Source organism: Larus michahellis, unplaced genomic scaffold (assembly GCF_964199755.1).
Source record: "Larus michahellis unplaced genomic scaffold, bLarMic1.1 SCAFFOLD_463, whole genome shotgun sequence".
In the NCBI taxonomy this organism is placed as follows: domain Eukaryota; kingdom Metazoa; phylum Chordata; class Aves; order Charadriiformes; family Laridae; genus Larus; species Larus michahellis.
Window position 1 is genome coordinate 2,664 of NW_027436041.1, and position 23,540 is coordinate 26,203.

Consider the following 23,540-nt stretch of genomic DNA (forward strand, 5'->3'; position numbering starts at 1 on the left):
CCGTGCCCCATAGATCTCCCACCCCATAGACACTCCTGTGCCCCATAGCTTTCCCACGCTAGACACATCTGTGCCCCATAGATCTCCCTCCGCCCCATAGACACCCCTCTGCCCCATAGATCTCCCCCATAGACACCCCCACCCCATAGATCCCCCCCAGAGACCTCCCCTACCCCATAGACGCCCCTGTGCCCCATAGATTCCCCCATCCCATAGATCTCCCGCCCCACAGACCCCCCTGTGCCCCATTGATCCCCCCACACAGACTCCCCCCTGCCCCATAGACCCCCCTGTGCCCCATAGATTCCCCCACCCCATAGATGCCTCCTGTGCCCCATAGATACCCCACAGACCCCATAGACACCCCTTGTGCCCCATAGATCCCCACACAGACCCCCCACCCCATAGAAACCTGCTGTGCCCCATAGATCCCCCGCCCCATAAACCCCCCTGTGCCCCACAGATACCCCATAGACCCCATAGAACCACCGTGCCCCATAGATCTCCCACCCCATAGATCTCCCTTGTGCCCCATAGATCCCCCCATAGATCCCCCACCCCATAGATCCCCCGCCCCATAGACACCCCTGTGCCCCATAGATGCCCCATAGATGCCCCATAGAGCCCATAGAACCCCTGTGCCCCATAGATCTCCCGCCCCATAGATCCCCCGCCCCATAAACCCCCCTGTGCCCCATAGATACCCCATAGACCCCATAGGACCACCGTGCCCCATAGACACCCCTGTGCCCCATAGATGCCCCATAGATACCCCATAGACCCCATAGAACCCCTGTGCCCCATAGATCTCCCGCCCCATAGACACCCCTTGTGCCCCATAGATCCCCCCATAGATCCCCCCACCCCATAGATCCCCCGCCCCATAGACACCCCTGTGCCCCACAGATACCCCATAGACCCCATAGGACCCCCGTGCCCCATAGATCCCCCGCCCCATAGACCCCCCCCTGTGCCCCATAGATCCTCCCCCCCATAGATTCCCCCCCCCCGACGCAATAGGTCCCGTGTCTCCCTCCGCCGCCTCTGATTGGCCGCCGCCCGCGCTCGGCCCCGCCCCTGTTGCCAGGCAGAACTCCGGCCACCGCCTCCCTCACGTGACCTCTCCCCCCCCTCCCCCGCCCCCTCCCACGCATGCGCCCCGAGCGCGCGGCCGCCGGCCAATCAGCGCCGAGCCCCGGGGGAAGGTGGGAGGGGCGGGGCGGGAAGGGGGAGCAGCCGACCAATGAGAAGCGGGTTTGGGGAGGGGGGCGGGGAGGGACCGGGCGGCTTCCACCAATGGGCGGGCGGCGCGCGGCGGGCGGCAGCCAATGGGAGGGCGAGGAGGCAGATTTGAAGCCGGGCTGAGGCGGTGGGGGGGGCAGACGGCGGCGGGAGGAGGAGGAGGAAGAAGGTGCGCGGCCGGGGGCGGCCCCCCGAGGCCTTGAGGGGGTCGGGGGGGGCCCCCGGGGCCTTTGGGGGGGCCCCAAGTTGTGGGGGGGGGCCCCCGGAGCTTGGGGGGGGGGGGGGCAAGGTGTTGGGGGTCCCCCCCCCGCGGCCGTTGGCGGCGGGGGGGGGGGGGGGAGGCCCAAGGCCTTGAGGGGACTCAAGGCCTTGGGGGGGGGGGGGGGGGCAAGGTTTGGGGGTGCCCGGGGCCTGTGGGGGGGGTGTCCCTGGGGTCACTTGGGGGTCCCCAAGTTTGGGGGGGGGGGGGCTTTGTGGTGGGGGGGGAGGGTGTCCCAATTTTTGGGGGCGTCCCCGGGGTGACTCCTCTGTGCCCCCCCCCCCAGGATGTCGCAGAAGGAGAACGTGAATCCCGGCCTGGCCAAGGTGACACCCCACCCCCCCCCCCCCCCCCCCGCACCCCATAGATGTCTGCTGAGCCCCATAGACGCCCCTGTGCCCCATAGACGTCCCCCAGAGACTCCTGTTCTCTATAGGCCCCTCTGTGCCCCATAGATCCCCCCCAGACATCCCGCGCCCCATAGATCCTCCCTAGAGACCGCTCTGTGCCCCATAGATCCCCCCCTAGAGACCGCTCTGTGCCCCATAGATCCCCCCCTAGAGACCGCTCTGTGCCCCATAGATCCCCCCCTAGAGACCGCTCTGTGCCCCATAGATCCCCCCCAGAGACCCCTCTGTGCCACATAGATCCCCCCCAGAGACCCCTCTGTGCCCCATAGATCCCCCCTAGAGACCCCTCTGTGCCCCATAGATCCCCCCTAGAGACCCCTCTGTGCCCCATAGATCCCCCCTAGAGACCCCTCTGTGCCCCATAGATCCCCCCCCTAGAGACCCCTCTGTGCCCCATAGATCCCCCCCCAGAGACCCCTCTGTGCCCCATAGATCCCCCCCTAGAGACCCCTCTGTGCCCCATAGATCCCCCCCTAGAGACCCCTCTGTGCCCCATAGATCCCCCCCTAGAGACCCCTCTGTGCCCCATAGATCCCCCCTAGAGACCCCTCTGTGCCCCATAGATCCCCCCTAGAGACCCCTCTGTGCCCCATAGATCCCCCCCCAGGGACCCCTCTGTGCCCCATAGATCCCCCCTAGAGACCCCTCTGTGCCCCATAGATCCCCCCCCAGGGACCCCTCTGTGCCCCATAGATCCCCCCCCAGAGACCCCTCTGTGCCCCATAGATCCCCCCCCAGAGACCCCTCTGTGCCCCATAGATCCCCCCCCAGGGACCCCTCTGTGCCCCATAGATCCCCCCCCAGGGACCCCTCTGTGCCCCATAGATCCCCCCCCCGGGACCCCTCTGTGCCCCATAGATCCCCCCCCCGGGACCCCTCTGTGCCCCATAGATCCCCCCCCCGGGACCCCTCTGTGCCCCATAGATCCCCCCCCCGGACCCCTCTGTGCCCCATAGATCCCCCCCAGGGACCCCTCTGTGCCCCATAGATCCCCCCCCAGAGACCCCTCTGTGCCCCATAGATCCCCCCCCAGAGACCCCTCTGTGCCCCATAGATCCCCCCCCAGAGACCCCTCTGTGCCCCATAGATCCCCCCCCAGAGACCCCTCTGTGCCCCATAGATCCCCCCCCAGAGACCCCTCTGTGCCCCATAGATCCCCCCCCAGAGACCCCTCTGTGCCCCATAGATCCCCCCCCAGAGACCCCTCTGTGCCCCATAGATCTCCCATCGTATAGATTCCCCCCCATAGATCCCCCATAGACTCTCCCTCTGCCCCATAGATCCCCCCAAAGACCCCGCCACCCCATAGACTCTCTTGTGCCCCATAGAGCACTCGTGCCCCATAGGTGTCTTCACCCAATAGAACCCCCGAGCCCCATAGATCTCCCACCCCATAGATACCCCTTGTGCCCCATAGGTCCCCCCCACCCCATAGAACCCCTGTGACACCCCCTCCCACACCTTTTGTGCCGGCAGTGTGGGGCGCTGACCCCCCTGGCCCCACAGCGGGTGCCCCGGAAGGACCCCCCCACCTCGGACGCCCCCAACCGGAAGGGGGGGACCCTGCCAGGTACTTGGGGGGCTGCGATCGGGGGTGGGGGCCAGTTGTGGGGCTGGGACCCGTGGGGGGGGGGGGGGGGGGGGGCGCAGTTGGGGGGCTGGGATGTAGGGCTGGGGAGAGAGTTGGGGGGCTGGGATCCGTGGGGCGGGGAGGGGGGCAGTTGTGGGGCTGGGATCTGTGGGGGGGAGCAGTTGGGGGGCTGGGGAGGGAGTTGGGGGGCTGGGATCTGTGGGGGGGGAGCAGTTGGGGGGCTGGGGAGGGAGTTGGGGGGCTGGGATCTGGGGGGGGGAGCAGTTGGGGGGCTGGGGAGGGAGTTGGGGGGCTGGGATCGGGGGGGCAGTTGGGGGGCTGGGGAGGGAGTTGGGGGGGCTGGAATCGGGGGGGGCAGTTGGGGGGCTGGGGAGGGAGTTGGGGGGGCTGGGATCGGGGGGGGCAGTTGGGGGGCTGGGGAGGGAGTTGGGGGGCTGGGATCTGGGCTTTGGGGGGGCCACTTGGGGGGCTGGGATCTGGGCTTTGGGGGGGCCACTTGGGGGGCTGGGATCCCGTTGGGGGGCCACTTGGGGGGCTGGGATCCCGGCTTTGGGGGGGGCAGTTGGGGGGCTGGGATCCCGTTGGGGGGCCACTTGGGGGGCTGGGATCCCATTGGGGGGGGCAGTTGGGGGGCTTGGATCAGGGGTGGGGGGGCAGTTGGGGGGTGGGGTCAATGTTGGGGGGGCCCAGTTGTGGGGCTGGGGGGGGGGATGTGGGTCCCTTGGGGGGGGGGGTGTCACTTGGGGGTCTGTGTGTGTTTCCCCCTCCCCACTGACCCCCCCTCTCCCCCCCCCCCAGGCGCCGGGCGGGTGCCCCTGGAGCCCCCCAGCACCCTGCCCCCCCCGGCCCCCCCCGTGTGAGTCTTGGGGGGGGGCACAGGGACCCTGGGGGACACTTCGTTGGGGGGGGGGGTCCTGCAGGGGGGGAGGGGGTGCAGCTGCTGGGTGTCCCCCAACTGCCCCCCCCCCCCCCCAGCCCCACAACTGCCCCCGGCCCCACGGTTCCCAGCCCCACAACTGGCCCCCCAACTCCCCCCTGCCCCACAGACACCAGCCCCCCAACTGCCCCCCCAAGGGGTCCCAGCCCCCCAACCTGACCCCCGCCCCCCACCTGCCCCCCCCAAGGGATCCCAGCCCCCAATTCCCAGCCCCCCAACTGCCCCCCCCAAGGGATCCCAGCCCCCCAACTCCCCCCTGCCCCACATCCCAGCCCCCCAACCTGACCCCCGCCCCCTGCCTGCCCCCCCAAGGGGTCCCAGCCCCCCCAAGGGATCCCAGCCCCCCAACTGCCCCCCCAAGGGATCCCAGCCCCCCAACTGCCCCCCCAACTCCCCCCTGCCCCACATCCCAGCCCCCCCCCGTGACCCCTGCCCCCTGACTGCCCCCCCCAAGGGATCCCAGCCCCCCAACTCCCCCCTGCCCCACATCCCAGCCCCCCGACTGCCCCCCCCAGAGGGATCCCAGCCCCCCCCGTGACCCCTGCCCCACATCCCAGCCCCCCAACCTGACCCCCGCCCCCCGCCTGCCCCCCCCGCAGCCGCACCTTCTCCCTGGAGGACTTCGAGGTGGGGCGGCCCCTGGGCAAGGGCAAGTTCGGGAACGTGTACCTGGCCCGGGAGCGGGGCTCGGGGCTGCTGGTGGCCCTGAAGGTGCTGTTCAAGTCCCAGGTGGAGAAGGAGGGGGTGGAGCACCAGCTGCGCAGGGAGATCGAGATCCAGGCGCACCTGCGGTACCCGGGCACTGGGGGGCACTGGGGGGCACTGGGAGGGGACTGGGAGGGGGATGGGAAGGGGATGGGCGGCACTGGGAGGGACTGGGAGCGATGGGGAGGGACTGGGAGGGGACTGGGGGGGAACTGGGAGCGATGGGGGGGCACTGGGAGGGACTGGGAGGGGGATGGGCGGCACTGGGAGGGGACTGGGAGCGATGGGGAGGGACTGGGAGGGGACTGGGAGCGATGGGGGGGCACTGGGAAGGGGATGGGAGTGATGGGGGGCACTGGGAGGGGACTGGGGGGGAACTGGGGGCACTGGGAGGGACTGGGAGGGGACTGGGGGGCACTGGGAGTGATGGGGGGGGCACTGGGAAGGGGATGGGCAGGACTGGGAGGGGACTGGGAGCGATGGGGAGGGACTGGGAGGGGACTGGGGGGGCACTGGGAGCGATGGGGGGGCACTGGGAGCGATGGGGGGGCACTGGGAGGGGACTGGGAGCGATGGGGGGGCACTGGGAGGGGACTGGGAGCGATGGGGGGGCACTGGGAGGGGACTGGGGGCACTGGGAGGGACTGGGAAGGGGATGGGGGGGCACTGGGAGGGGACTGGGGGCACTGGGAGGGACTGGGAAGGGGATGGGCGGGACTGGGAGGGGACTGGGGGGGAACTAGGAGTGATGGGGGGGCACTGGGAAGGGGACTGGGAGGGCACTGGGAGGGGACTGGGGGGCACTGGGAGGGACTGGGAGGGGACTGGGGGGCACTGGGAGGGGACTGGGGGGGGACTGGGAGTGATGGGGGGCACTGGGAGGGCACTGGGAGGGGACTGGGAGCGATGGGGGGGCACTGGGAGGGGACTGGGAGGGGACTGGGAGCAATGGGGGGGCACTGGGAGGGACTGGGAGGGGACTGGGAGCGATGGGGGGGCACTGGGAGGGACTGGGAGTGATGGGGGGGCACTGGGAGGGGACTGGGGGGGAACTGGGGGCACTGGGAGGAACTGGGAAGGGGATGGGGGGCACTGGGAGGGACTGGGAGGGGGCTGGGGGGGCACTGGGAGTGATGGGGGGGCACTGGGAGGGACCCCCATGTCTGTCCTGACAGTGTGTGGGGCTGGGGAGGAATCTATGGGGCTGGAGGGGGGATCTATGGGTCCGGGGGGGTGGATCTATGGGTCTGAGGGAGAATCTATGGGTCTGGGGGGGGGGGGGGGTATCTATGGGTCTGTGGCGGGATGCGTGGGTCCGGGGGGGGTGGATCTATGGGTCCGAGGCGGGATCTATGGGTCGGGGGGGGTGGATCTATGGATCTGTGGGGGGATCTATGGGTCCGAGGTGGATCTATGGGTCTGGGGGGAGGTGGATCTATGGGTCTGGGGGGGGATCTATATGTCGGGGGGGGGTGGATCTATGGGTCCGGGGGGGGGATCTATGGGTCCGAGGTCGATCTATGCGTCCGGGGGGGGTGGATCTATGGGTCTGAGCTCGATCTATGGGTCCGGGGGGGTGGATCTATGGGTCCGAGGGGGATCTATGGGTCCAGGGGGGGGAATCTATGGGTCTGAGGGGGATCTATGGGTCTGAGGGGGATCTATGGGTCCGGGGGGGTGGATCTATGGGTCCGAGGGGGATCTATGGGTCCAGGGGGGGGAATCTATGGGTCTGAGGTGGATCTATGGGTCTGAGGGGGATCTATGGGTCCGGGGGGTGGTGGATCTATGGATCTGTGGGGGGATCTATGGATCTGTGGGGGGATCTATGGGTCCGGGGGGTGGTGGATCTATGGATCTGTGGGGGGATCTATGGGTCCGGGGGGGGTGGATCTATGGGTCGGAGGGGGATCTATGGGTCCGGGGGGGTGGATCTATGGGTTGGAGCGGGATCTATGGGTCGGAGGGGGATCTATGGGTCCGGGGGGGTGGATCTATGGGTCGGAGGGGGATCTATGGGTCTGGGGGGGGTGGATCTATGGGTCGGAGGGGGATCTATGGGTCCGGGGGGGTGGATCTATGGGTCAGAGGGGGATCTATGGGTCCGTGCCCCACAGGCACCCCAACATCCTGCGTCTCTACAACTACTTCCACGACCGGCGCCGCGTCTTCCTCATCCTGGAGTTCGCCCCCCGGGGGGAGCTCTACAAGGAGCTGCAGCGCTGCCAGCGCCTGGACGCCCCCCGCACCGCCACGGTGGGACCCACACATCCCCCCGGACCCATAGATTCCCCCCCCGGACCCATAGATTGGCCCCCGGACCCATAGATCGGCCCCCCAGACACACACATCCCCGGTCGGAGTCACCGAACTCCTGCTATGGGAGCTCTACGAGGAGCTGCTGCGCTGCCAGCCCCACACATTGCCCCCCAGCCCCACACGTTGACCCATAGATTCCTCCCCCAGACCCATAGATTGGCCCCCGGACCCATAGATTCCCCTCCAGACCCATAGATTGCTCCCCAGACACACATCCCCGGTCAGAGTCACCAAACTCCCACCATGGGGAGCTCTACAAGGAGCTGCTGCACTGCCAGCCCCACACATTGCCCCATAGGTTGCTCCTCAGACCCATAGATTGGCCCCCAGACCCATAGATTTCCCCCCCCCGGACCCATAGATTGGCCCTCAGACCCATAGATTGCCCCCCCGGACACACACATCCCTGGTCAGAGCCACTGAACTCCCGCCGTGGGGAGCTCTACAAGGAGCTGCTGCGTTGCCAGCCCCACACATTGCTCCCCAGCCCCACATGTTGACCCATAGATTGCCCCCCGGACCCATAGATTCCTCTCCCAGACCCATAGATCGCCCCCCGGACGCGCACATCCCTGGCCAGAGCCACCAAATCCTCTCCATGGGGAGCTCTACGAGGAGCTGCTGCGCTGCCAGCCCCACACATTGCCCCATAGGTTGCTCCTCAGACCCATAGATTGGCCCCCAGACCCATAGATTCCCCTCCAGACCCATAGATCCACAGTCAGACCCTCGCCATGGGGAGCTCTACAAGGGGCTGCACTGCTGCCAGAGCCACCAGCCCCACACATTACCCCCCCAGCCCCACACATTGACCCATAGATTGTCCCCTGGACCCATAGATTCTCTTCCAGACCCATAGATTGCCACTCAGACCCATAGATCGCCCCCTGGACACACACATCCCTGGTCAGAGCCACCAAAATCCCCCCATGGGGAGCTCTACAAGGAGCTGCTGCGCTGCCAGCCCCACACATTGCCCCATAGATTCCTCTCCAGACCCATAGATTGCCCCCTCAGACCCACACATCCATGGTCAGACCCCTCCATGGGGAGTTCTACAAGGAGCTGCTGCGCTGCCAGCCCCACACATTGACCCACACATCCCTCCCCAGCCCCACAGGTCCCTCCCCAGCCCCAAATAGAGGAGCCCCCCCCTCCACCCCCCCCAATGTCACCTTCCCTTGCGCGGTGGGGGGACTTGGGGCCACTTGTGGGGCAGGGGGCCACTTGTGGGGCACGGGGGGCCACTTATGGGGCAGGGGGGGCTACTTATGGGGCAGGAGGGGCTACTTATGGGGCAGAGGATCCACTTATGGGGCAGGGAGTGTTATGGGGTGTCCTTTTCCCCCCCCAGTGTCACCTTCCCTCGTGCAATGGTGGGACTTGGGGCCCCTTGTGGGGCAGGGGAGGCACTTATGGGGCGGGGGGGGCTACTTATGGGGCAGGAGGGGCCACTTATGGGGCAGCGGGGGTTACTTATGGGGTGTGGGAGCCACTTGTGGGGCAGGGAGTGTCATGGGACGCCCCTTTCCCCCCCCAATGTCACCTTCCTTTGCGCGATGAGGGGACTTGGGGCCACTTGTGGGGCAGGGGGGACCACTTATGGGGCAGGGGGTCTACTTAGGGGGCAGGAGGGGCTACTTATGGGGCAGGGGATCCACTTATGGGGCAGGGAGTGTTATGGGGTGTCCTTTTCCCCCCCCAATGTCACCTTCCCTTGTGCAATGGGGGGACTTGGGGCCACTTGTGGGGCAGGGGAGGCACTTATGGGGCAGCGGGGGTTACTTATGGGGCAGGGGGGGGTTAATTATGGGGTGCGGGAGCCACTTGTGGGGCAGGGAGTGTTATGGGGCGCCCCTTTCCCCTCCCAATGTCACCTTCCCTTGCGCGATGGGGGGACTTGGGGCCACTTGTGGGGCACGGGGGACCACTTAGGGGGCAGGAGGGGCTACTTATGGGGCAGAGGATCCACTTATGGGGCAGGGGGCGTTACGGGGTGCCCTTTTCCCCCCCCCTATTGCCTCCCACCCCCCCCAACGTCACCTTCCCTCGCGCGACAGGGGGACTTGGGGCCACTTGTAGGGCAGGGGAGGCCACTTATGGGGCAGGGGGGGCACTTATGGGGCAGGGGGTCTACTTAGGGGGCAGGGAGTGTTATGGGGCGCCCCTTTCCCCTCCCAATGTCACCTTCCCTTGCGCAATGGGGGGACTTGGGGCCACTTGTGGGGCACGGGGGCCACTTATGGGGCAGGGGGGGCTACTTATGGGGTGCAGGAGCCACTTGTGGGGCAGGGAGTGTCATGGGACGCCCCTTTCCCCCCCCAGTGTCACCTTCCCTTGCGCGATGAGGGGACTTGGGGCCACTTGTGGGACAGTGGGTCCACTTGTGGGGCAGGGGGGACCACTTATGGGGCATGGGGTCTACTTAGGGGGCAGGAGGGGCTACTTATGGGGCAGAGGATCCACTTATGGGGCAGGGAGTGTTATGGGGTGTCCTTTTCCCCCCCCAATGTCACCTTCCCTTGTGCAATGGGGGGACTTGGGGCCACTTGTGGGGCAGGGGAGGCACTTATGGGGCGGGGGGGGTTACTTATGGGGTGTGGGAGCCACTTGTGGGGCAGGGAGTGTCATGGGACGCCCCTTTCCCCCCCCAGTGTCACCTTCCTTTGCGTGATGAGGGGACTTGGGGCCACTTGTGGGGCAGGGGGGACCACTTATGGGGCAGGGGGTCTACTTAGGGGGCAGGAGGGGCTACTTATGGGGTGCGGGAGCCACTTGTGGGGCAGGGAGTGTTATGGGGCGCCCCTTTCCCCTCCCAATGTCACCTTCCCTTGCGCGATGGGGGGACTTGGGGCCACTTGTGGGGCACGGGGGACCACTTATGGGGCGGGGGGGGCCACTTATGGGGCAGGGGGTCTACTTAGGGGGCAGGGAGTGTTATGGGACGCCCCTTTCCCCTCCCAATGTCACCTTCCCTTGCGCGATGGGGGGACTTGGGGCCACTTGTGGGGCAGGGGAGGCACTTATGGGGCAGGGGGGGCTACTTATGGGGTGCGGGAGCCACTTGTGGGGCAGGGAGTGTTATGGGATGCCCTTTTCCCCCCCCAGTGTCACCTTCCCTTATGCAATGTTGGGACTTGGGGGCACTTATGGGGCAGGGGGTCCACTTATAGGGCAGGAGGGGCTACTTATGGGGCAGAGGATCCACTTATGGGGCAGGGGGCGTTATGGGGTGCCCTTTTCCCCCCCTATTGCCTCCCACCCCCCCCCACCGTCACCTTCCCTCGCGCGACGGGGGGAACCCAGTGGGGCCCGCTTATGGGGCGGGGGGGGGGGGGCAAGGCCCCCACTTAGGGGGCGCCCCCCACTTATGGGGCGCCCCCCACCCTGCCCCGCAGCTGATGGAGGAGCTGGCGGACGCGCTGCTCTACTGCCACGGCCGGAAGGTGATTCACCGCGACATCAAACCCGAGAACCTGCTGCTGGGGCTCAAGGGGGAGCTGAAAATCGCCGACTTCGGGTGGTCCGTCCACGCCCCCTCCCTCCGGTAGGGCGCTATGGGGCAGGGGGGGGCGCTATGGGGCGGGGGGTGCCCCATAGGGGGTGTGCTGTGGGGCTGGGGGGCAGCTGGAGATGAAAGACTTCGGGTGCTCCATGCACAGACCCATCTCCAGGATGGTTTGGGGGCAGATCTATGGGGCTGGAGAAACATCTATGGGGCTGGGAGGGGTCTGTGGGGCAGGGGGGGGCGCTATGGGGCGGGGGGTGCCCCACAGGGGCTGTGCTGTGGGGCTGGGGGGCAGCTGGAGATGAAAGACTTTGGGTGCTCCGTGCACAGACCCATCTCCAGGATGGTTTGGGGGCAGATCTATGGGGCTGGGGGTGTATCTATGGGGCTGGAGGAGCATCTATGGGGCAGGGGGGGGTGCTATGGGGCAGGGGGTGCCCCATAGGGGGTGTGCTGTGGGGCTGGGGGGCAGCTGGAGATGAAAGACTTTGGGTGCTCCGTGCACAGACCCATCTCCAGGATGGTTTGGGGGCAGATCTATGGGGCTGGAGGAGCATCTATGGGGTGGGGGTGTATCTATGGGGCTGGAGGAGCATCTATGGGGCGGGGGGGGCGCTATGGGGCAGGGGGTGCCCCATAGGGGGTGTGCTGGGGGGCAGCTGGAGATGAGAGACTTTGGGTGCTCCGTGCACAGACCCATCTCCAGGATGGTTTGGGGGCAGATCTATGGGGCTGGAGAAGCATCTATGGGGCTGGGAGGGCATCTATGGGGCAGGGGGTGCCCTATAGGGGATGCTCTGTGGGGCTGGTGAGGGATCTATGGGGCTGGGGGGCAGCTGGAGCTCACCAACTTGGGGTGGGGTGCACATGTATCACCCCTAAGTATGGTTTGGGGGCAGATCTATGGGGCTGGGGGTGTGTCTATGGGGCTGGGGGTGCCCTATAGGAGATGCTCTATGGGTCTGGAGGGGGAATCTATAGGGCTGGAGGCAGATCTCTGGGGCTGGAGGGAGCTCTATGGAGCTGGGGGTGTATCTATGGGGCTGGGAGGGGAATCTATGGGGCAGGGGATGTATCTATGGTGCTGGGGGTGCTCTGTAGTGGATGATCTGTGGGGCTGGGGACAGATCTGTGGGGCTGGGGACAGATCTATGGGGCTGGAGGGAGCTCTATGGGGCTGGGAATGTATCTATGGGGCTGGGAGGGGAATCTATGGGGCTGGGGGTGTATCTATGGGGCTGGGGGTGCTCTGTAGTGGATGATCTATGGGGCTGGGGGCAGATCTATGGGGCAGGGGATGTATCTATGGGGCTGGGGGTGCCCTAGAGGAGACGCTCTATGGTGGTGGTGGGGGGAATCTATGGGTCTGAGGGCAGATCTATGGGGCTGGAGGGAGCTCTATGGGGCTGGGGATGTATCTATGGGGCAGGGGGTGTATCTATGGGGCTGGGGGTGCTCTGTAGTGGATGATCTGTGGGGCTGGGGACAGATCTATGGGGCTGGAGGGAGCTCTATGGGGCTGGCAATGTATCTATGGGGCTGGGAGGGGGAATCTATGGGGCTGAGGGTGCTCTATAGTGGATGATCTATGGGGCTGGGGGCAGATCTATGGAGCTGGGGGTGTATCTATGGGGCTGGGAGGGCAATCTGTGGCGCTGGGGATGTATCTATGGGGCAGGGGGTGTTATCTATGGGGCAGGGGGTGTTATCTATGGGGCTGGGGGTGTTATGTATGGGGCAGGGGGTGTATCTATGGGGCTGGGGGTGCATCTATGGGGCTGGGGGTGTATCTATGGGGCAGGGGGTGTATCTATGGGGCAGGGGGGTGGCACCTCGGGGCCCTTTTAGGAGCTCCAACGCTCCCCCGAGGCGCTTCTTTTTGGGGTCTCCCCCCCCCCCCCACGCCGTGGGTCTCCCCCGTCCCCGCGCTATGGGGCGCCCCACACGTCCGTGCCCCCCACGGCAGGCGGCACACGCTGTGTGCTATGGGGCTGGAGGGGGAATCTATGGGGCTGGGGGTGCTCTATAGTGGATGATCTATGGGGCTGGGGCGGAATCTATGGGGCTGGGGGCAGATCTATGGAGCTGGGGGTGTATCTATGGGGCTGGGAGGGCAATCTATGGGTCTGGGCATGTATCTATGGGGCTGGGAGGAGAATCTGTGGGGCTGGGGGTGCTCTATAGTGGCTGATCTGTGGGTCTGGGGGCAGATCTATGGGGCTGGAGGGAGCTCTATGGGGCTGGGGGTGTATCTATGGGGCAGGGGGTGTATCTATGGGGCTGGGGGTGCTCTGTAGTGGATGATCTGTGGGGCTGGGGACAGATCTATGGGGCTGGAGGGAGCTCTATGGGGCTGGGAATGTATCTATGGGGCTGGGAGGAGAATCTGTGGGGCTGGGGGTGCTCTATAGTGGCTGATCTGTGGGTCTGGGGGCAGATCTATGGGGCTGGAGGGAGCTCTATGGGGCTGGGCATGTATCTATGGGGCAGGGGGTGTTATCTATGGGGCAGGGGGTGTATCTATGGGGCAGGGGGTGTATCTATGGGGCTGGGGGTGCTCTGTAGTGGATGATCTGTGGGGCTGGGGACAGATCTATGGGGCTGGAGGGAGCTCTATGGGGCTGGGGATGCATCTATGGGGCAGGGGGTGTATCTATGGGGCAGGGGGTGCATCTATGGGGCAGGGGGTGTATCTATGGGGCAGGGGGACGGCACTTCAGGGGGGTGTTTGAGCTCCTAAAAGGACCCGGAGCTCCTTTTGGGGTCTCCCCCCCCCCCACGCCGTGGGTCCTGTCCACCCCCCCCCGTCCCCGCGCTATGGGGCGCCCCACACGTCCGTCCCCCCCCATGGCAGGCGGCGCACGCTGTGCGGGACACTGGACTACCTGCCCCCCGAGATGGTGGCCGGGGGGGGCCACGACGAGAAGGTGGATCTGTGGTGCCTGGGGGTGCTCTGCTACGAGCTGCTGGTGGGGAGCCCCCCCTTCGAGAGCCCCTCCCACGCCCAGACCTACAAGCGCATCGCCCAGGTAACCCCCGACCCATAGATTCCCCCCCCCCGGACCCATAGATTGGCCCCCGGACCCATAGATCGCCCCCCCGGACACACACATCCCCGGTCGGAGTCACCGAACTCCTGCTATGGGAGCTCTACGAGGAGCTGCTGCGCTGCCAGCCCCACACATTGCCCCATAGAATCCTCTCCAGACCCATAGATTGCTCCCCGGACCCATAGATTGTCCCTTGGACCCATAGATTGCCCCCCAGACCCACACATCCCCAGTCAGAGCCACTGAACTCCCGTCGTGGGGAGCTCTACAAGGAGCTGCTGCACTGCCAGCCCCACACATTGCCCCATAGAATCCTCTCCAGACCCATAGATTGCTCATCGGACCCATAGATTGCCCCTTGGACCCATAGATTGTCCCCCAGACCCACACATCCCTGGTCAGAACCACCGAAGTCCCGCCGTGGGGAGCTCTACGAGGAGCTGCTGCACTGCCAGCCCCACACATTGCCCCCCAGCCCCACACGTTGACCCATAGATTGCCCCCCAGACCCATAGATTCCCCCCCCGGACCCATAGATTGGCCCCCAGACCCATAGATCGCCCCCCGGACACACATCCCCGGTCGGAGTCACCGAACTCCTGCTATGGGAGCTCTACGAGGAGCTGCTGCACTGCCAGCCCCACACATTGCCCCATAGAATCCTCTCCAGACCCATAGATTGCTCCTCGGACCCACAGATTGCCCCTTGGACCCATAGATTGTCCCCCAGACCCACACATCCCTGGTCAGAACCACCGAAGTCCCGCCGTGGGGAGCTCTACGAGGAGCTGCTGCGCTGCCAGCCCCACACATTGCCCCCCGGCCCCACACATTGCCCCACAGAATCCTCTCCAGACCCATAGATTGCCCCCCAGACCCATAGATTGTCCCCCAGACCCACACATCCCCGGTCAGAGCCACCGAACTCCCGCCGTGGGGAGCTCTACGAGGATCTGCTGCGCTGCCAGCCCCACACATTGCCCCATAGAATCCTCTCCAGACCCATAGATTGCTCCTCGGACCCACAGATTGCCCCTTGGACCCATAGATTGTCCCCCAGACCCACACATCCCTGGTCAGAACCACCGAAGTCCCGCCGTGGGGAGCTCTACGAGGAGCTGCTGCACTGCCAGCCCCACACATTGCCCCCCAGCCCCACACGTTGACCCATAGATTGCCCCCCAGACCCATAGATTCCCCCCCCGGACCCATAGATTGGCCCCCAGACCCATAGATCGCCCCCCGGACACACACATCCCCGGTCGGAGTCACCGAACTCCTGCTATGGGAGCTCTATGAGGAGCTGCTGCGCTGCCAGCCCCACACATTGCCCCATAGAATCCTCTCCAGACCCATAGATTGCTCCCCGGACCCATAGATTGTCCCTTGGACCCATAGATTGCCCCCCAGACGCACACGTCCCTGGTCAGAGACAGCGAACTCCCGCCATGGGGAGCTCTACAAGGAGCTGCTGCGCTGCCAGCCCCACACATTGCCCCCCAGCCCCACACATTGCCCCATAGAATCCTCTCCAGACCCATAGATTGCCCCCCAGACCCATAGATTGTCCCCCAGACCCACACATCCCTGGTCAGAGACACCGAACTCCCGCCGTGGGGAGCTCTACGAGGATCTGCTGCACTGCCAGCCCCACACATTGCCCCATAGAATCCTCTCCAGACCCATAGATTGCTCATCGGACCCATAGATTGCCCCTTGGACCCATAGATTGTCCCCCAGACCCACACATCCCTGGTCAGAACCACTGAAGTCCCGCCGTGGGGAGCTCTACGAGGAGCTGCTGCACTGCCAGCCCCACACATTGCCCCATAGAATCCTCTCCAGACCCATAGATTGCTCCCCGGACCCATAGATTGTCCCTTGGACCCATAGATTGCCCCCCAGACGCACACGTCCCTGGTCAGAGACAGCGAACTCCCGCCATGGGGAGCTCTACGAGGAGCTGCTGCGCTGCCAGCCCCACACATTGCCCCCCAGCCCCACACATTGCCCCATAGAATCCTCTCCAGACCCATAGATTGCCCCCTGGACCCATAGATTGTCCCCCAGACCCACACATCCCTGGTCAGAGCCACCGAACTCCCGCCGTGGGGAGCTCTACGAGGATCTGCTGCGCTGCCAGCCCCACACATTGACCCATAGAATCCTCTCCAGACCCATAGATTGCCCCCCGGACCCATAGATTGTCCCCCAGACCCACACATCCCTGGTCAGAGACACCGAACTCCCGCCGTGGGGAGCTCTACAAGGAGATGCAGCGCTGCCAGCCCCACACGTTGCCCCCAGCCCCACATGTTGACCCATAGATTGCCCCCCGGACCCATAGATTCCTCTCCCAGACCCATAGATCGCCCCCCAGACGCGCACATCCCCGGCCAGAGCCACCAAATCCTCTCCATGGGGAGCTCTATGAGGAGCTGCTGCGCTGCCAGCCCCACACATTGCCCCATAGGTTGCTCCTCAGACCCATAGATTGGCCCCCAGACCCATAGATTCTCCTCCAGACCCATAGATTCCCCTCCAGACCCATAGATCCACAGTCAGACCCTCGCCATGGGGAGCTCTACAAGGGGCTGCACTGCTGCCAGAGCCGCCAGCCCCACACATTCCCCCCCCAGCCCCACACATTGACCCATAGATTGTCCCCTGGACCCATAGATTCTCTTCCAGACCCATAGATTGCCACTCAGACCCATAGATCGCCCCCTGGACACACACATCCCTGGTCAGAGCCACCAAAATCCCCCCATGGGGAGCTCTACGAGGAGCTGCTGCGCTGCCAGCCCCACACATTGCCCCATAGATTCCTCTCCAGACCCATAGATTGCTCCTCAGACCCATAGATTGCTCCTCAGACCCATAGATTCCCCACCAGACCCATAGATTGCCCCCTCAGACCCACACATCCATGGTCAGACCCCTCCATGGGGAGCTCTACAAGGAGCTGCTGCGCTGCCAGCCCCACACATTGACCCATAGATTTCCCCCCCCAACCTACATCATCCCTTGCCCCACATATCCCCTCCCGCCCCATACTCCTCCCCCTGCCCCACATATCCACTCCTGCCCCATATTCCCTTCCCCACCCCATATACACTCCCCGGCCCCACATCATCTCCTGCCCCATATATCCCACCCCTGCCCCACATCTCCCCCCCCCCCCGACTCTCCTATGGGGCAGACCTATGGCTGGGGGGGCCCCTGACCCACACATTTCTGCCCCACAGCTTCCCCTCCGCCTCCCCCATGGCACCTGCGACCCCCCAAAACCCCCCCGGCCCCACATATCCCACCCCTGCCCCACACCCCCCCACCCCCCGGCTCCCCGTGGGTCAGCCCCACACCTATGGGTCTCCCCGCCCCACACGTCCCTGCCCCACAAGTGGCCCTGCCCTTTCCCCATGGTGTCCGTGACCTCCCAAATCCCCCCAGCCCCACATCACCCCCCCAGCCCCACACCCCCCGGCTCCCCGTGGCTCGGCCCCACACCCGTGGGTCTCCCTGCCCCACACGTCTCTGCCCCACAGGTGGCCCTGCCCTTTCCCCATGGTGTCCGTGACCTCCCAGAGCCCCCTGGCCCCACATCACCCCCCCAGCCCCACACCCCCCGACTCCCCGTGGGGCAGCCCCACACCTGTGGGTCTCCCCGCCCCACACGTCTCTGCCCCACAGCTTCCCCTGTGGCACCCACAACCCCCAAAACCCCCTCCTTGCCCCACATATCTCACCCCTGCCCCACACCCCCCCACCCCCTGGCTCCCCGTGGGTCAGCCCCACACCTGTGGGTCTCCCCGCCCCACACGTCCCTGCCCCACAGCTGGCCCTGCCCTTTCCCCATGGTGTCCGTGACCTCCCAAATCCCCCCAGCCCCACATATCCCGCCCTGCCCCACACCCCCCGGCTCCCCGTGGGGCAGCCCCACACCTATGGGGCTCCCCGCCCCACACGTCCCTGCCCCACAGCTTCCCCTGCGGCACCCACAACCCCCAAACCCCCCCCGGCCCCACATATCTCACCCCTGCCCCACACCCCCCGACTCCCCGTGGGTCAGCCCCACATATATGGGTCTCCCCGCCCCACACATTTCTGCCCCACAGGTGGCCCTGCCCTTTCCCCATGGTGTCTGTGACCTCCCAAATCCCCCCGGCCCCACATATCCCACCCCTGCCCCCCACCCCCACACCCCCCGGCTCACTGTGGGGCAGCCCCACACCTATGGGTCTCCCCGCCCCACACATCCCTGCCCCACAGCTTCCCCTGCGGCACCCACAACCCCCAAACCCCCCCCCCCGGCCCCACATATCCCACCCCTGCCCCACACCCCCCCATCCCCTGGCTCCCCGTGGGGCAGCCCCACACCTATGGGTCTCCCTGCCCCACACGTCCCTGCCCCACAGGTGGCCCTGCCCTTTCCCCATGGTGTCCGTGACCTCCCAAATCCCCCCGGCCCCACATATCCCACCCCTGCCCCCCACCCCCCGGCTCCCCGTGGGTCAGCCCCACACCTGTGGGTCTCCCCGCCCCACACGTCTCTGCCCCACAGCTTCCCCTGCGCATCCCCCGTGGTGCCCGCAACCCCCAAACCCCCCCCCGGCCCCACATATCCCACCCCTGCCCCACACCCCCCCACCCCCTGGCTCCCCGTGGGTCAGCCCCACACCCGTGGGTCCCCCCGCCCCACACGTCCCTGCCCCACAGGTGGACCTGCCCTTTCCCCATGGTGTCTGTGACGCCCCAAACCCCCCCAGCCCCACATATCCCCCCCTGCCCCCCAGCCCCACACCCCCTGACTCCCCGTGGGTCAGCCCCACATATATGGGTCTCCCCGCCCCACACATTTCTGCCCCACAGGTGGCCCTGTCCTTCCCCTATGGTGTCTGTGACCTCCCAAATCCCCCCAGCCCCACATATCCCCCCCTGCCCCCCATCCCCTGGCTCCCCGTGGGTCAGCCCCACACCCGTGGGTCTCCCCGCCCCACACGTCCCTGCCCCACAGGTGGACCTGCGCTTCCCCCCCTCGGTGCCGGAGGGCGCCCGCGATCTCATCTCGCGGCTGCTGCGGCTCAGCCCCGGGCAGCGCCTGCCCCTGCGGGGGGTCCTGCAGCACCCCTGGGTCCGGGCCAACTCCCGCCGCGCCCTGCCCCCCAGCGCCCGCTGAGCCCCACACTTGGGGGGCAGGGACCCCGCCTGCCCCCCCCCGACCCGCATATGGGGGATACGGACCTCCCTGAGCCACGCTTACGGGGTTTGGACCCTCCCTGCGCCCCACACTTGGGGGGTACGGAGGGTCCCCATCCCTGCTGCGACCCACACTTGTGGGGCAGGGACCCCGCGTGTCCCACCCCGACCCACATATGGGGGGTACGGATCTCTCTGACCCACATATGGGGGGTACGGACCTCCCTGACCCACATTTACGGGGTTTGGACCCTCTGTGCGCCCCACACTTGGGGGGTACGGAGGGTCCCTTCCCCTCTCGCGACCCAGACTTGTGGGGCAGGGACCCCACATCCCCCCCCCAACCTGCATATGGGGGGTACAGACCTCCCTGACCCACATTTAGGTGGTATGGACCCTCCCTGCGCCCCACAGTTGGGGGGTACAGAGGGTCCCCGCCCCTGCTGCGACCCACAGTTGGGGGGCAGGGACCCCATGTGTCCCCCCCTGACCCACATATCGGGGGTGTGGACCGCTCTGACCCACGCTTAGGGGGTACGGACCCTCCCTGCGCCCCACACTTGGGGGGTACAGAGGGTCCCCGTCCCTCCTGTGACCCACACTTGTGGGGCAGGGACCCCACCTGTCCCCCCCTGACCCACATATGGGGGATACGGACCTCCCTGAGCCACGCTTACGGGGTTTGGACCCTCCCTGCGCCCCACAGTTGGGGGGTACGGAGGGTCCCCACCCCTGCTGCGACCCACACTTGTGGGGCAGGGACCCCGCGTGTCCCCCCCCGACCCACATATGGGGGGTACGGATCTCTCTGACCCACATATGGGGGGTACGGACCTCCCTGAGCCACGCTTACGGGGTTTGGACCCTCCATGCGCCCCACAGTTGGGGGGTACGGAGGGTCCCCATCCCTCCTGTGACCCACACTTGGGGGGCAGGGACCCCACATCCCTCCCCCAACCCACATATGGGGGGTACGGATCTCTCTGACCCACATATGGGGGGTACGGACCTCCCTGAGCCACGCTTACGGGGTTTGGACCCTCCATGCGCCCCACAGTTGGGGGGTACGGAGGGTCCCCGTCCCTCCTGTGACCCACACTTGGGGGGCAGGGACCCCGCGTGCCCCCCCCGACCCGCATACGGGGGGCACGGACCGCTCTGACCCACATTACGGGGGGTACGGACCTCCCTGACCCATGCTTATGGGGTTTGGACCCTCCGTGCGCCCCACACTTGGGGGGTACGGAGGGTCCCTTCCCCTCTCGTGACCCACACTTGGGGGGCAGGGACCCCACGTGTCCCCCCCCAACCCGCATATGGGGGGTACGGACCTCCCTGCGCCCCACACTTGGGGGGTACGGAGGGTCCCCGTCCCTCCTGTGACCCACACTTGGGGGGCAGGGACCCTGCATCCCCCCCCCCCCCCAACCCGCATATGGGGGGTACAGACTTCTCTGACCCACACATAGGGGGTGGGGAGCATCCCTGCCCCACACTTGAGGGTATGGAGGGTCCCTGCCCCTGCCGAGACCCACACTTGTGGGGCAGGGACCCCACATCCCCCCCCCCGACCCACATATGGGGGGTATGGACCCTCCCTGCGCCCCACACTTGGGGGGTACGGAGGGTCCCTTCCCCTCTCGTGACCCACACTTGGGGGGCAGCGACCCCACGTGTCCCCCCCCAACCCGCATATGGGGGGTACGGACCTCTCTGACCCACATTTGTGGGGTATGGACCCTCCCAAGACCCACACTTGGGGGGCAGGGACCATCTACTTCCCCTCCTGCCCCACAAGTGGGGGTCACAGGCTGCTGCCCCCCCTCGCCTCCCCGCCGTGGGGCGCCCCACATCTCCCCCCAATAAAGTTTTGTGGTTTTATTTCGGTGGCCCCACGTCTATGGGGGGGCGGGGGGGGGGGCTGTGACCCATAGACACCCCCCTGCCCCATAGATTCCCCCCACAGAATCCCTCCCAGATCCCCCTTCTGCCCCATAGATCCCGCTCTGCCCCATAAAATCCCCTCACCCCACAGATACCTGCTGTGCCCCACAGATCCCACCCCACAGACACCCACTCTGCCCCATAGAATCCCCTTCCACCCCCCCGCTCTGCCCCACAGATCCCTGCCCTGCCCTATAGACACCCCCTGCCCCCCAGATCCCTCTCTGCCCCCCAGCCCCTCGCTCTGCCCCACAGATCCCACTCTGGCCCACAGAATCCCTCCTGCCCCATAGATGCCGCTCTGCCCCATAGCCCCCCACACCCCATAGCTCTCCCTCTGGCCCATAGAATCCCCCCTCACTCTGCCCCACAGATCCCGCTCTGCCCCCCAGCCCCCCTACAGCTCTCCCTCACCCCACAGATCCCCCCCGCCCCACAGATCCCGCTTTGCCCCATAGACGCCCCCCCGGCCCCTCAGACCCACTCACCCCATAGACACGTTCTGTGGCCCACAGCCCCCGCTCTGCCCCACAGAATCCCCCCCGCTCTGCCCCATAGATCCCGCTCTGCCCCACAGAATCCCCCCCACTCTGCCCCACAGCTCCCGCTCTGCCCCACAGCCCCCCCCATAGATCCCCCTCGCCCCACAGCTCCCGCTCTGCCCCACAGAATCCCCCCTGCCCCATAGATCCTGCTCTGCCCCACAGAATCCCCCCTGCCCCATAGATCCCGCTCTGCCCCACAGAATCCCCCCTGCTCTGCCCCACAGCTCCCGCTCTGCCCCACAGAATCCCCCCCGCTCTGCCCCACAGCCCCCCCATAGATCCCCCTCGCCCCACAGCTCCCGCTCTGCCCCACAGAATCCCCCCTGCCCCATAGATCCTGCTCTGCCCCACAGCATCTCCCCCCGCTCTGCCCCATAGATGCACCCCCACCCCTCAGACACCCTCACCCCACAGCCCCGGCTCTGCCCCATAGAATCCCCCCTGCCCCATAGATGCCGCTCTGCCCCACAGCCCCCCACACCCCCTAGCTCCCCCTCTGCCCCACAGATCCCCCTCGCTCTGCCCCACAGATCCCGCTCTGCCCCATAGAGCCCCTCACCCCATCGACACGTTCTGTGCCCCACAGCTCCCGCTCTGCCCCACAGAATCCCCCCCACTCTGCCCCACAGCTCCCGCTCTGCCCCACAGCCCCCCCATAGATCCCCCTCGCCCCACAGCTCCCGCTCTGCCCCATAGACGCCCCCCCACCCCTCAGACCCCCTCACCCCATAGACACGTTCTGTGCCCCACAGCTCCCGCTCTGCCCCATAGATCCCACTCTGCCCCATAGAATACCCCGCTCTGCCCCACGGAATCCCCCCTGCCCCACAGCATCCCCCCTGCCTCATAGCTCCCCCCCGCCCCACAGATCCCCCCCGCCCCACAGCTCCCGCTCTGCCCCATAGACCCCCTCACCCCATCGACACGTTCTGTGCCCCACAGCTCCCGCTCTGCCCCACAGCATCCCCCCTGCCCCATAGATCCCCCTCTGCCCCACAGCTCCCGCTCTGCCCCACAGAATCCCCGCTCTGCCCCATACATCCCGCTCTGCCCCACAGCTTCCGCTCTGCCCCACAGCCCCCCCCATAGATCCCCCTCGCCCCACAGCTCCCGCTCTGCCCCATAGACGCCCCCCCACCCCTCAGACCCCCTCACCCCATAGACACGTTCTGTGCCCCACAGCTCCCGCTCTGTCCCATAGATCCCGCTCTGCCCCATAGAATCCCCCCTGCCCCATAGATCCCCCTCTGCCCCACAGAATCCCCGCTCTGCCCCATAGATCCCGCTCTGCCCCACAGCTCCCGCTCTGCCCCACAGCCCCCCCCATAGATCCCCCTCGCCCCACAGCTCCCGCTCTGCCCCATAGACCCCCTCACCCCATTGACACGTTCTGTGCCCCACAGCTCCCGCTCTGCCCCACAGCATCCCCCCTGCCCCACAGCATCCCCCCTGCCCCATAGATCCCCCTCTGCCCCACAGAATCCCCGCTCTGCCCCGTAGATCCCCCTCTGCCCCATAGATCCCCCTCGCCCCACAGCTCCCGCTCTGCCCCACAGCATCCCCCCTGCCCCACAGCATCCCCCCTGCCCCATAGATCCCCCTCTGCCCCACAGAATCCCCGTTCTGCCCCATAGATCCCCCTCTGCCCCATAGATCCCGCTCTGCCCCACAGAATCCCCCCTGCCCCACAGCATCCCCCTGCCCCATAGCTCCCCCCGCCCCACCGATCCCCCCGCCCCACAGATGCCGCTCTGCCCCACAGATCCCGCTCTGCCCCACAGCCCCCCCCATAGATCCCGCTCTGCCCCACAGCATCCCCCCTGCCCCACAG

At 66.5% G+C, this 23,540-nt stretch overlaps 1 protein-coding gene across 1 annotated transcript; it reads left to right on the forward strand.

Moving 5' to 3' along the window:
* Positions 1 to 1,329: 1,329 nt before the first annotated feature.
* On the forward strand, positions 1,330 to 21,101 carry LOC141736896 (aurora kinase C-like). The gene is made up of 9 exons (XM_074571546.1): positions 1,330 to 1,411; positions 1,788 to 1,827; positions 3,388 to 3,481; positions 4,301 to 4,358; positions 5,039 to 5,230; positions 7,262 to 7,400; positions 10,862 to 11,010; positions 13,826 to 14,000; positions 19,039 to 21,101. Exons 2-9 carry the CDS (start codon positions 1,789 to 1,791, stop codon positions 19,198 to 19,200), a joined length of 1,008 nt encoding a protein of 335 aa, XP_074427647.1. The 5' UTR covers positions 1,330 to 1,411; position 1,788; the 3' UTR covers positions 19,201 to 21,101.
* Positions 21,102 to 23,540: the final 2,439 nt, after the last annotated feature.